Below are 14,439 nucleotides of genomic sequence, written 5' to 3'. Positions count from 1 at the left end.
ATGATAATATTACTTCATTACACTTTAAAAGATATACCTATATACATGATACATATTAAATACATACATATACTTACATAATACATATCGATTTAACCAATTGCATAGACCAAAACAAATTTGGAATTAGGTAATTGGACATATTATTATATGGTCATGTTTTTCAATTAATTATTATATAAAAAAGCGTAGTTATAGGTAGATATATTATGTATAGTGTTTAAAAAGTTTACTTAGAACTACATCTAATTCATTTTCAAAATTAAATTACCTAAACAATAAGGTAGGTACATACATAATATTTGACTTTAGAACAAGATAGGTAATTAGGTAGTTACTCGTGCAAAAAGTTTTCCAAAATACCTATTAAAAAAATGTCTTGTTAGTTTGCTAATAAAGTATTTATTATTTTAATTGATTTCATCTGTTTTGCAATATAGGTAAGTAAGCGATTTTATCTTTCTACAAAATATTATGTTGCACCTAGGTAAGTACCTAGTTATTTGTTTCTGTCTGAATTTTTAAAAAAATCAAATTCTGTGGTTGACATGGTACTTTTACACACTTGAGAGTTGTTAAAATTGTGATTATTTGAAAAATGTAAATACAGCAAAATTAATGTCCACAAAAAGGTTATTAATTGACTTACATAAATGATAAATATGCTCATTAAAAAACTTGATTAAAACTGGCTTCTTTCAATTAAAATTCCGATCAAATACAACGATCACACACAAAAGACATTTTATTATTGTTAATTATTTTTTCTACCTACGTTATTTTTTTTAATCTACCTTAAATAATTAGACGATGACTTCTGTAGGCTTCTAGAAATCTTGTTTTTATATTTTTAACACAATTAATAATATTACGTTTATATATAAAACATTATTAATTTAATAGGATATTAAAAAATAGGTACGTGAATATATATATTATATATTTATATGAATTTGCGTTTTGCTTATAGCGCCATCTACTAGAGCTATATTTAACTAGTAAAACTCAGTGTTTTATTTAAAAACACATTATAAACTAAAATGTGTAGCTATTCATCACTAGATGGCGCTGAAACAAACAAAATGTTCCTTCTAAATTTGAACGATGGCGGTAATATTTTATCAATATTTACGATGACTATATTCCGTCTCGTTTTAACGTAAGGTATAGAGTGAGACGCAAAACACCGTAAAACCACAGAATGTATTTTTCCCCATTGTTTTTCTGATGTCCTGTGTTTTGGTTGTGAAAATTGCGTAAAAAATTTGTAAGAAATGTTCAAAATTCTGTGTGATATTTCGTTTTTTGTGAACAAATTACTTGAAGGTTGTTTGTGGTGATAATAACATAGTTTTATTCTTGTGATTTTCCTTAATAAATAGGTAAGTTGTTATACTATCAAATTAATTATTAGTGGAATCGTTTTATTTATGTTTTTATGTAATTAAAAAGGCTTAATGTTAATATCCATCTAATGTAGGAATCGATTGTCATGATTTAAAAACTACGATCAAGTTAAATTGATTGAGTGGATACCTACCTACAGAGTATTATTTGAAATAAAAGGCCTTGGCTTGTTTCTAACTTACTTAAGTAGGTACCTACATACATAATGTGTTACTTCAATACTCTGATGTGTAGATGTTAAATTAAATAAAGTAATTATCCATTTCTATGTTTATTTATAGTTCCTATGAACGTATGAAATAATGTTAAAAGATTAATAGGTAGGTATTAAAGGTACCTATAAACCTATAGACGTTTAAATTTGGCACGTAAGCGCTTTTTTCAATTAGGTTTAGGTATATACCTAACTCTAGTATGTACCTATATCTATATAGGTAATATATTGAATTGAAAATATTAGTTAAGTATAAGTAATAATCTTCATGAAAATATTAATTAGCTATTTAATAATAGGTACCTAATAATAATTGTGAACCACAGTTTCATAACGAGCGAAGCCGCGGGCTATAGCACTTTTTTTAAAATATACCTAATTAGGGTTTGAGTTTGAATTGTAACTTAAGATCCTACCTACCTACCTATATTAGGTATTTAACAAATGTATTTAAAACAGTTTCAAAATCTGTTTAAAATACAATATTTTTGTAGGTAGGTAGTGCCACTAAAAATATCGATCATCTTTTGTCGCTTACGGTCTTCCAAATTCTTAGAATAGGGGAGTCAAAGCCTCAAAGGTACTAAGGGGTGCAAAGAGGTAGGTAGGTAATTTGTGTACCAAAGCACTAATCATATTTTTTTCACAGAATTGAGGAAACTTGATTCAATTCATTTCACAATGTATGGTAAAGGTAGGTTTTTACTTATAAAACAACAAGTGATAACTGCGTTAAAAACAACCGACTTCAAACTTGCACTTGCAAAATTTACAAATACCTACAGACAAAAATGCTCATAAAATAAAAACTACTGGGCCTATCCGAATAAAATTTTTATGGGACCAATTCGACACCATCCCGCATCGAACAAAAAAAGAATCACGTAAATCGGTTCAGAAACCTCGGAGTAATCGGTGTACATACATAAAAAAAAAAAAAAAAATACCGGCCGAATTGATAACCTCCTCCTTTTTTTTGAAGTCGGTTAAAAAGGAAAAGTTATAACATTCGAGATTAATAAGATTTTTCAATTTATTTTATTTTTTATAATTTTCCCTACAGAAGCTTGTTTTGATATTATGAATCAAGATAGGTACCTAGGTATTATATCATTTAGGGCTAGAAAATAGATTCCGACCTACGATCAGTCATCAGACGTCGATCTTATACAAAAGGGTAAATTATTATTAGTACTCCTCTAAGGATTATGGTTACAAACTGACACTACGACAATTTTTACATATTTTGGGACTAAACCTAAACATAATCTAAATCTGACGTAGTTACTCAACCTGTTATTTAAATCGTAAAAAATACCGGTTTTTAATAATAATTCTTACCAATATACCTAGCCAACATTATGTTGTGATGTTTTTTGTATTGGGTTATTGTTCGCAGTTGCATATAGATAATTAATTGTTTGCTTGACTAGTTGACGACCGCGGCTTTGACTGCGTTTAATAAGATTTTTTGGCTTTATCTATAACGTTATATTCAGTAATGTTTTGCCGTTTTGACGTGTAAGATTAACAGACATAAGAACATTATTTCTAACAAAAATAGGAAATTGGATAGAATATAGCAAAATTAGTTATAAATTTTAGGAAATGAACCCTTTTATTATAAAATAATGAGCTGCCAAGCTCTACCAGTCCGTCAACTTAATGCTTGGTATTTTTTTTAACATAAAATGTCGTAATATTTATTTTGTTATTACGAATAATAAATACATTACTTAAGCATTACTTATACTGCTTATCTATACCTACTAATATTATAAAGCTGAAGAGTTTGTTTGTTTGTTTGAACGCGCTAATCTCGGGAACTACTGGTCCGATTTGAAAAAATTCTTTCGCTGTTAGATAGTTAGCCCATTTATCACGCTACGACAAACAGGAGTAGAGCCACGGGGGTGAAACCACGAGGGGCAGCTAGTACATGATAAAAATTTAAGTAACTAGGTAGGTACCTAGGATTCGAACCTAAAACTTTTCATTAAACACTATTGTAAAATGTCAAGGATTTTCCATGAAACTTGTTCTGATAAACAAACAGACATACCTAGTAAATATTAATAATAAGAGTGTTAATGAATAATTAACACCTATTACGAGTGAACGTCATCACTTTAAATCAATGGAATGATTTGATACAATGACGTTTGTTTACATTGAGGAATTAAAAGTTGACGTATTTTATGGATTTATGAATTACTAGCTTACCGCCCGCGGCTTCGCCCGCTTTGTCTAAAACCTAATAAATTATATACTAAAATCTTCCTCTTGAATCACTCTATCTATTAAAAAAACCGCATCAAAATCCGTTGCGTAGTTTTAAAGAAGCGTACAAAGGGACATAGGGAAATAGGGACATAGGGACAGAGAAAGCGACTTTGTTTTATACTATGTAGTGATTACCTCTGGGTGAACAGATTTTGATGATTCTTCCTTTCTCATTCAAATTTAATCTCGTTCTGATAATTTAAAAGTTCAGTTTATTGTTAAAAATAATAATTCTAAATAACATTTCCTATTTCTAGATCAAAATGAAGACAAAACTAACATCCGTGACCTACTTCGGTTTCACGGCGATGGACCGTCGTTTATCCAACTCCATGCTTCCCTGGCTTCTGAGAGAAATAAGAGCTACTGGCACACAGGAGAAGGTAAGAAAATGGGAAAAACCCGTCACAGTATAAATATATAAGGGTGATTATACAAAAATGGGGTAACTTTTAAGGATATTTTGTTTACTATATTTTTTATATCAGATTATTACAAATTAGGGTGTATATGATAGCTAATCTAATGAATATATTGTTCCAAATCGGGCCAGCCACTTTTTTAAGTAGATTGTGAGATATTTTAAATTTTCTGGATTTGGCCTCCAGGGGACTGACAAGGCTAACATAGTACTGATAAAAAACACAATTTTGTAATATTCTTAAAGAAATTCAATGAAAATTACTACAAATCTCTTAGTTTTAATAATGGCACATGTCTTTTAAGTATTAAAATCACTTAGTTACATTTAAAAATGATAATTGATAATATATTGTGATACTGGGAAAAAACAATGTCTCAATTTTCAAAACAGCCTTCTGACATTTAACGCAACGTGAATATTCTTACTCTCTTACTTAACTTACTACTTTGACTTAGTTTTACTTAATATTTCAAGTAATTCACAAACAATAGAAAAAAAAACCGGCCAAGTGCGAGTTGGACTCCTAACAAACCTATTTTTTATTATGTTTGTAACTTAATATTTACACTTTTAGCAATTTTTCCTTTATCTGTGTTATAAGACGTTGCTTTTTACCATATTTTAAGACTGTATACACGGCAAGCATCCTGTGTATTTTTTTATTACCTTGCGAATATTTAAATTTGCGGAAATTTGCAGTATTAACGGATGTAGGTATCTTTTAATTGCGTCGCGTTATAAGTTTCATTTTTTTACAGCCCCAAGGGTTTTTAACGTTGAGTATTCAATATAAATTTCAAATTGATACCTCCACGAGCTTCAAAAAAAAGTACAAAACGTACAGACAAACGGACAACAAAGTGATCCTATAAGGGTTCTGTTTTTTCCTTTTGAGGTTCAGAGCCCTAAAATCTAACATTATTTATGTTAAAAGTACTTATTTTCATAACATTAAAAACCAAAGGCCTGAATGGAAGTCTCATCTGAGTTTTCATAAGAGCCTTTTGACATTTTTATAATGTTATTATATTAATTAGCTTTTATGTTATTTTGAGGTAATTTTACTTCACAATATTATACGTACCTATACGTATTTATCTAATAAATATAACAAGCTATGCCCTGAAAGCATCAAAATCAATAATTAAAAAAAAATAAGATCTTTTAAATAAAATTATTAGTAGTTTGTTTCAATAGCTCTTTTCTTTGCTACTTTTTTTTAAATGTTTCTTCCCTAGTCAAATTCAGTTTCTTTTAGCGTGGCGCATGACGTTTTAAACTGAAATATCAAATAGAAATGCAATAGCAATAGCAATCAAGATAAAAGTTCTCAAAAACGATAGAATCATCAGTACTATGGAGGTCACGTCAGTCCACTGGCGCGATATCTGACATAGGACTGATGCCAGCGGATTGATAAAAAGGGACTTAATATGAGATTATAATCACAAATTATGTTTTTTTGCCTTATTTCTAATATCAACAAACTGTATTTTTACAAATCATAGTTAACCATGTATGAATGAAAATAAAAATCAGATTAACAATAAAATAATGACTCACCATAGGACTGAAATGTTGACTGGCGCAGCACGAATTTAGAGGACAAACACAACCCTAGCGCTGGTACAGTTATGACGGCCGTCAAAATATAGGATGCACAAGTAACTTCATTACCAACATTAATATTTAGACAGGGATATGACCTCGACTTGGTGATATTTAGCGAGAATTTCAAATTTAAAAAACACACAACGGACTGACCAATAAAAACGATGACAAAGTTTATTTTTATTTTTTAAATAAAATGTTAAACATTTCGTTATGAAAGTTATACTATATAATACTATGTTTATCAAAGATTGTCCTGAATTAGTAAGTTTTCTCTAATCAATGATAATGTTTATAAAATAGTCACTTGATTGTTGGTTTTCGGAGTTGTGACATGCCAAAGTACTGATTATTTAAGTATTAATTTTGTTTTTTTATCAATTTGTATTTTAAATAAAGAAGTGAAAGTGAGTGACCAAATAAAGGACGCTTTATTGTTTTAAAATAGATTGTTATTTGATTAAAATATAATAAGACTTTTTATAAATTGGCTGGTGACATTGAGTTACCCCATTTTTGTATAATGACCCATAACAGTATAGCAAGTAAGTCTACGTAAACTCGTGAAAATCGTAGCTCAATGCTGCCTTGGCTTCTACGCAAGATCAGAGCCACTGGCATACGGTTAGGTAAGGATAGATCCGTCACAGTATAGATATGGAACAGTATAGCAATAAGATGGTTTGGGCCTCTCGAAGAGCATCGTTTCGAAAAGAGATTTAGTAGGAAAGATCTGTCACAGTATAAATATTTAACAGTATGGCAACTAAGCATTATATGTATATTTTATTTTTTAATTCGTTTAATTAACATGTGTGACGTCACTTGGCGTTAAATCGATCCTATTCTTACTTGGATCGCATATTTAGAAATATTTTTTAACGATTCAAAAATGCTTCTAAAATAAGTCTAGTTCTGGTATTTCAATTAATCAAGGTTTGAGTATGAGTTTGAGTTGAGTTTGAGCACGTATCAATGCTTGAGTTTGAGAATGAGTTTGAGTTGAGTTTTAGTGAGTAATGTTATTATTTTCAGCTAAGCATTGCAATCGAAGATGGCTGCTTGAAGGCGTACAATGAAAACTTTGAACCAGTTATTCTTCACAGATTGGTCGATATATTGAGGTAAATACATAAATAAAACACACATATCTGAATACATAAATAAACCCAAATCTAAACTCAAATGTATATGAATAAGTTCTTAAAATTTTGTGTATTTTCATGACGAACCTTTTAGTAAATCCTACATATACAAATATAGGTCGTTACAGTTATGTTATATAAAAGATATTACAATTTATTATGAAAATCCTACTAATATTATAAATGTGAAAGTTTGTGAGGATGTGTGTGTGTGTGTTTGTTACTCTTTCACGCAAATACTACTGAACCGATTACAATGAAATTTAGCACACATATAGAGTGTAACTTGGATTAACACATAGGATAGGTTTTATCTCGGAAATCCCACGGAAACGGGAACTATGCGGGTTTTTCCTTGAAAACGCGGGCGAAGCCGCGGGCGGAAAGCTAGTAGGTAATTATAATGTATGTATATAATATGTACTTAAGAAAATCAGTAAATAATTTTCTGATTTTATATATTGTATTTAAAATTGTTTTGGTTCTGTGTCTGTGTAGAAAATCTTGTATAAATTCAGCAGACTCGGTAATTTCTTATTTATTTTTCCCGTATTCGAACCCGTTACCATTCAACCAACAAGGCGGAAATAAATAGCTTTAATTTTAATTGATTTTACATATAATTGTTTGTAATTAATTTAATTAGATAATCAGGAAATATGTTAAATAACACCTTGAACTACTTAACCAAAATTTTGTATTCTTTCCGCCTCTATTGTAAAAACAAATTAAAGAATGTAAAATTTATTGAAAAGAGATTGTATTATTCTAGTGTTACCTGATTTTTTTTTATTTATTTTTTTAATAAATCAAGCAACATTTTTAGAACAACGAGGTTATAAGAATTATGCAATTTTAAATATTATGTCATATGAAATTATTAAATAATAGTAATTAATAAAAGATAACTTTATAAAAGAATAAAAAAACGATCACGATATATAACGGCAAATAGACGCGGGTTCGAATCCCGCCTTGAAATCGATTTTTTTCTATTCTATAAAATTTTTCATTTGTAAATCTGTGTAGAAAATCTTGTATAAATTCAGCAGACTCGGAATCGGCAGACTTCAGAATGCTATATAGTTCAGGATACATCGCCCATTTTTGCAAGTGACTACTATCAAGCTAATTTTCCGTTTGTAGCTTTATTTTGATGAGACGCCCAATAATTTCATGTACGAAAGTCTCAATTGTGGTAGCTAACAGAGATAACAAGGATAAAAAAATTTGATTTGATGGTTCTCAAATATTTATTACTAACTGAATTTTTTTTTGTTCAATCTCAAGATAATTACCTAAATTATTCGAAAAAATATTTGTCCTACAAATTGCGTAATAAATATTTGAGAACCATCAAATCAAAATTTTTTATCCTTGTTATCTCTGTTAGCTACCACAATCGAGAGTTTCGTACACGAAATTATTTGGTGTCTCATCAAAATAAAGCTACAAACGGAAAATTAGCTTGATAGTAGTCACTTGCAAAAATGGGCGATGTATCCTGAACTAATAAAACTATAAGTGTATAAAATTGATGATAGTTAGTCAAAATGTTTAAGATTACCTTATTATCATTTATTTTCTGAAAAAAACAGCCTCTATAATTTTTAATATATTTAAAAAAAAATATTTTTGCACTTCCTAATTGCAATAAAAGACCAAAAAGACCAACATATACTATAGAAACTAAACTATACCGTCTTTCCAGGGCCAGCCAAGTTCCTGGTAGACCAGAAGAATTATTCTACATTCTTCTAAATGAGAAGGAAGGTCTTCTGCAATTATTTCTGTTCAGAGCTGCTACTGTTATTGAGGTATGTATGCAAACATCAATCTACACTAATTGATTGTTGAATAGGCTCATAAACTACTGGACCGATTTTGATGATTTGGCACAGACAATCTTTAGACCCTAAGAAAGAACATAGGTGAAATTTGTAACACGCCTATGTTAAAATAATAATTTAGATTTGTATTTGTTTTGTTAGAAAAAAAATAACCTCGTCTGGTTGTCTGGAAGAAATCGCTGCATAGCGATAAGACCGCCAATTGTTTAAATGTATTCTTAGGTTAAGTTTTATTGTAAACGTCTCGGATCAATCTATACTAATTTTATAAAGCTGAAGAGTTTGTTTGTTTGAACGCGCTAATCTCAGGAACTACTGGTCCGATTTTAAAAAAATTTTCCGTGTTAGATAGCCCATTTATCGAGGTTATAGGCTTTATATCATCACGCTAAGACCAACAGGAGCCGAGCAATGCGGGTACAACCACGGGACACAGTTAGTATGTAATAAGTACTAAAAGAAATACGAAAAATACAGCGATTTATAAATTCCATAATAACCTCCTTTTTAAGAAGTCGGTTAATGCCATAGAAATCTAAATAACATGTTATTTAGATTTCTATGGTTAATGCTATCATTGTTTACTCTTTATCCAGGTTAGACAGTGATGGATGGATGGCACTATCTCATTTTATCAAATTAATTACTATATATAAATATATACTATACATATAACGCATCTTAATTATCCGACTGCATACGGTTCGATTATATTCTTCGAGCGTATAATAAAAATAACAAAATATGTAAATACATATTGCTTAACAGAATCTTATCACAAAAAATTTACTTAGATATCATCTTTGGAAAAATTATAAGAAAGCAAATTTATAAGACATGCTTACTAAATATTCACAAGTCTATGTGATTATAAATATTTAAGATGTTTTTCATTCTTTCCGGCAAAAACTGCTGAACCGATTTGACAAAAATATAGCAAATAGATAGACATTAAACATGGAATACGACGTAGGATAAAGCGAATATAATTATTTCCACGTAATTGCGGACATTTTTTTAATAGAATAGAATATCAATACATAAATATTAAAATAATTATGAATAACATTTTGACAAAACAATAACTATTAGTTTATTTTATGCAAATAACGCGTTAGGGTTAAACCGAATAATTTGACCTCTCATTATTTTAAATTTAAAACCTTGAACAGTTTTAAAATTAGACTAATAGCGTATCGGTGCTTTCATTTATAACTAGTCTATACACAACGCTCAATGTGTTATAATCTGTGAAGATTTCACGTCTGTGCAAAAAAAAAAAAACAATTAAAAAGTTACATTCGAAAAAAGAAACGAACGTCTCGAATTAAAAAGTTATGTTTGGAAAACGAATCGAAATAGAATGCCTGAAATTGAAAATCGAAGAGGAATTTAAAAATGGAAGCAGGAACGAAAATTAAAAGTGAAGTCCGTTTTTAAACAGTTTACAAATTTGAAAAAAAGAACAACAGTAGAAACAGCGGAAGAAATCTGAATGGACTTCGATATTCGAATCCAAAGTTCAACAAACAAATGAGACGAACGACATTCGAATTTTGAATTTAAATCTCGAAGACATAATATAAATAGACAATTTCACGAACAGGAAGTATTTAAAATTGGAACGCGATAGAAATAAAGTTGACCACTAAATATACGATTTATGTGCATCAAGAATAAGAATTAAGACTACTTATATGAAGTGTATTGTAAAGACAAATTGATCAACGTCCAATAAAATTAAATTGAACAACATTCTTGGAGTTCTTATATTGAAGGCTGAGTTAAAAATATTGAGTATGTACTTTTAATTATGACCGGTGAAAGGTGAATGTTACCTCTAAACCCTTAAACTATATAAAAAAAATATTGGAATATAAAATAATTAATGACAAGGAAAAGAGAGCTATGACATTTAAGGTTTTACGGATGTACGAAGAGATCAAGGTTTGAATACCTTCCTGAGTTTTGTCTCGGATAGTAAAACTAGCTATGCCTCGCGGTTTGACCCGCATTGCTCCGCTCTTATTGGTCTTAGCGTGATGATATACAGCCTAAGCCTTGCTCGATAAACGGGCTATCTAAACACTGAAATATTCTTTCAAATCGGACTAGTAGTTCCTGATATTATCGTGTTCAAAAAAGTTTAGATGGCGTAATGTGTAACCCAAATTGTTTTCCGTATAATAGTTTCAAGGATAACAACACATGGTCATGTTTACAGTTTATGTTTATGTTAGTAATGTAATGCAATCAAGATGATAATCAATCAATGAATTGTGAGAGATTATCCATTGAAAAGGGAATATCTCAAATTTGAAGATTGATACATAAATCACACAGATCTAAAATTGGAAGAACATCAACAGCTGATATAAACTAGTACTTTTAAGACGTCAATATATTCTGGATAAAAAAGGAAAAGAACAGATTGGAGGAAAAGTCACACAAAGGAATTTATATTTTGTAGATATATTCTGAAGAATTCGGAAGAGATTGAAAGTAAATTTGATGAATATCAATGAGAAATAGGACTAAGAAATTTTTATCCATTGATATAATATCGTAAATTGAATCTAATTGAACAAAATTTGAAGATTGGAAAAGTCACACACAGGAATCAGCTAAAAATTGATGTGGTGCTTTTTACGTCTTTTGGATTAGAACTTGGGAAATGATCAGCAATTAAATATGAAAAACACTAATCGCTGTTTGTCCCTATATATCCTTTAGATCTTTTAGATCTTCAGAACTACGCAACGGATTTTAGTGCGTTTTCTCAATCGATAGAGTCACAGATAGAGTGTTTCAAAAATCAACTTTTCAGCACTGATAATACTACTAGCTGTCCCGGCAAACATTCTTATCACTAAGGGGTATGAAAATTAGATGTTGGCCGATTCTCCAATCTACCCAATAGCACAGATGGCCCAAAAAATTGTATGAGCATCGGTCCAGTCGTTTTGGAGGAGTATATTGTGAGTTGAGACACCAGACTTTTGTGTATATGAGAAGATAAAGGCTAGGTTTTTATAATTTGTAAAGTTTTAATAATTAATAATCATCGGATCCGAGCCAAAACAGTGACGTAAAAACGATGTCATTTGCGTTAGTGTGTCTCCCGCTCTCGCGCGCGACGCTTGTGTACAGAACGGTGTCACAATTGGCCAATTTCGAATTTTGGTTCGGCGCTCTGCTAATAATAATCGCGTGTGAAATGGACATAATATATTTCCACATTTTGAATATGAACGTCGAATCTTTCGCGTTCTATATTTGAATTTGACATTTTTACGTTCTATATTTGAATTTGAAATTGTGTGTGATGTGGTAGTGTGTGTGTTCTAGTGTTGTGTGTAGGTACCTATTCTTTTTAAATTGTTTGTTTTTCTTTATGGTATGTCAATATTGTGTGGGAACACTTTTGGCGCGTAAAATATAAATTATCTTTGGTTTGTAATATGTGTGTACGTTCTTGCGTTGTTCTATTATTAGCTTCACCTGTATGTTTGTATAGTCCTATAGACTCGATTTTGATACACGTTTACACACAGATTTAATTCAAACTTTGTACACTTATCAAGGATCGGTGACAATGCAATAATTTCATGAGTCTATAATATTAGCGTTTATTTTTTAGTTTCGTAAAACTATATTTATTTTGAATTATGTTTTTACTTAATAGTATGTAAATATAGTCTATGAAATTTTTTGGCGCGTGTTATCTTTGGTTTTTCCGCATTTGCCTAGTAATTCTACTTTAGAATATTGCATAAGTAAATATGTTTAAAATAATTAAGTCCTTCTTTTGTATTTGCTGTTAAAATGTTTGCAACGTTTAAGTATGTGATATTTACATAGATACGAAGGTGTGATGTTTTTAACCGACTTGTAAGAAAAGGTAAATGTTGCTAGGTAGGTATATTGTATAAAATGTATTAAATATTATTGGAACTAAAATTGTCTCCTTTAAAACATAACAAAGTTTAAAAGGTTAGTGTATTTTTGTTTATTAGGTACATGTTTTCCAACTGAGGTAGTAGAAAGTTGAAACCATTTCATCAAAATCGATTCAGCACTTTAAAAGTCTCAACCATTCATACATCTGTAATCTGTATACTAAATTTCTTACCGCGACTTAAAAATTTAGCCTAACTCATTACCTGATTTAAACCTACTTACTTCTAAAAGTTTCAATTTTTTATTTACGTGGAAACGCTATAGTTATGTAGAGATGGACAATTATATCCATCCACACTATATTATAAATGCGAAAGTAACTCTGTCTGTCTGTTACTCAATCACGCCTAAACTACTGAACCAATTTGCATGAAATTTGGTATGGAGATATTTTGATACCCGAGAAAGGACATAGGCTAGACCTTTTATTGCGAAATATATACCACGGGCGAAGCCGGGGCGGACCACTAGTATGAAATATAATTAAAATATCAATATCATACAGTACCTATGTTTATTTACTTTTGTCACGATTTCATTAAAGTGAATAGTTTTTCACATTCATTTCATATTTACTGTTTTTAATTAAAAATCATGGTGTTTACTATTTACTACTGATTCTAAACTATTTTTACGCAAGGATTATTTTATTTCCGTAAATATTAAAATACTTACCTATCTGGAGTTACTTCTGCACTGTGCCCCCTTCATACACACGCACACACGTACACACTCGCGCCATTCCGGGGCGGATGCCTAACCAACTCAGCCACTCGTGACTTTTTTCTATTCTTTATAAATTTATATTTATAAAGCATTTGAATGCCATAAAACCAAGAAGCTTATATCTAATACACTGGAGATTGCACTATGAACGTTGACTTGTCACGGGAAGGTATGACCTTGAATGACGCCTGGTTGTTTTTTGTCCCTATCACACCTAACTTGGCAAGTTGGTGTGAAAGGGATGAAGGAACAACCAGCCGTCATTCGAGGTCATACCTTCCCGTGACAAGTCAACGTTCATAGTGCAATCTCCAGTGTATTAAATATAAGCTTCTTGCATAAAACCAAGAATATCAATTTCAACACAGAAGTATTTTCTTAATAATAAACTATTTCAAACATTTAGTTTTGTGTGTGTTTTGTTGAAATTATTAGTTGAAAGTTCACAAAATATGAAGTGCTACTTTATAATGAAAGTAGCTTACCGCCCGCGGCTTTGCCCGTTTTGTTTAAAACCTAACAAATTATATACTAAAAACCTTCCTCTAGAATTACTCAATCTATTAAAAAAACCGCATCAAAATCCGTTGCGTAGTTTTAAAGATTTAAGCATACAAAGGGACATAGGGACAGACAAAGCGACTTTGTTTTATACTATGTAAGTAGTTATAGTGATAACTTTTATATTTTATTATACTTATTGTTATTTTAAATTTTCAGAGGAAAAGCAAATTAATTTCAGCTTAGTTATCTAAAAATTATAATAATACTTTATGACATAAAACTTAAAATATTAAACAACTTTTTAACCGACTTCAA

General features: G+C 30.2%; 1 protein-coding gene across 1 annotated transcript in view; it reads left to right on the top strand.

The window, feature by feature from the left end:
- Positions 1 to 1,205: 1,205 nt before the first annotated feature.
- Positions 1,206 to 14,439, top strand: part of LOC123704482 (TBC1 domain family member 1) — a 53,517-nt gene continuing 40,283 nt past the window's right edge. The window contains exons 1-4 of the mRNA XM_045652876.1: positions 1,206 to 1,382; positions 4,162 to 4,287; positions 6,975 to 7,063; positions 8,796 to 8,901. Of these exons, the coding sequence (XP_045508832.1) occupies positions 4,168 to 4,287; positions 6,975 to 7,063; positions 8,796 to 8,901 (315 nt within the window). The 5' untranslated portion in view covers positions 1,206 to 1,382; positions 4,162 to 4,167. The remainder of the gene's footprint in view (positions 1,383 to 4,161; positions 4,288 to 6,974; positions 7,064 to 8,795; positions 8,902 to 14,439) is intronic.

Source organism: Colias croceus, chromosome 29, assembly GCF_905220415.1.
Source record: "Colias croceus chromosome 29, ilColCroc2.1".
Lineage (NCBI taxonomy): Eukaryota > Metazoa > Arthropoda > Insecta > Lepidoptera > Pieridae > Colias > Colias croceus.
Note: the sequence above shows the minus strand (reverse complement) of the source record. Positions and strands in the feature narration are given on the sequence as shown.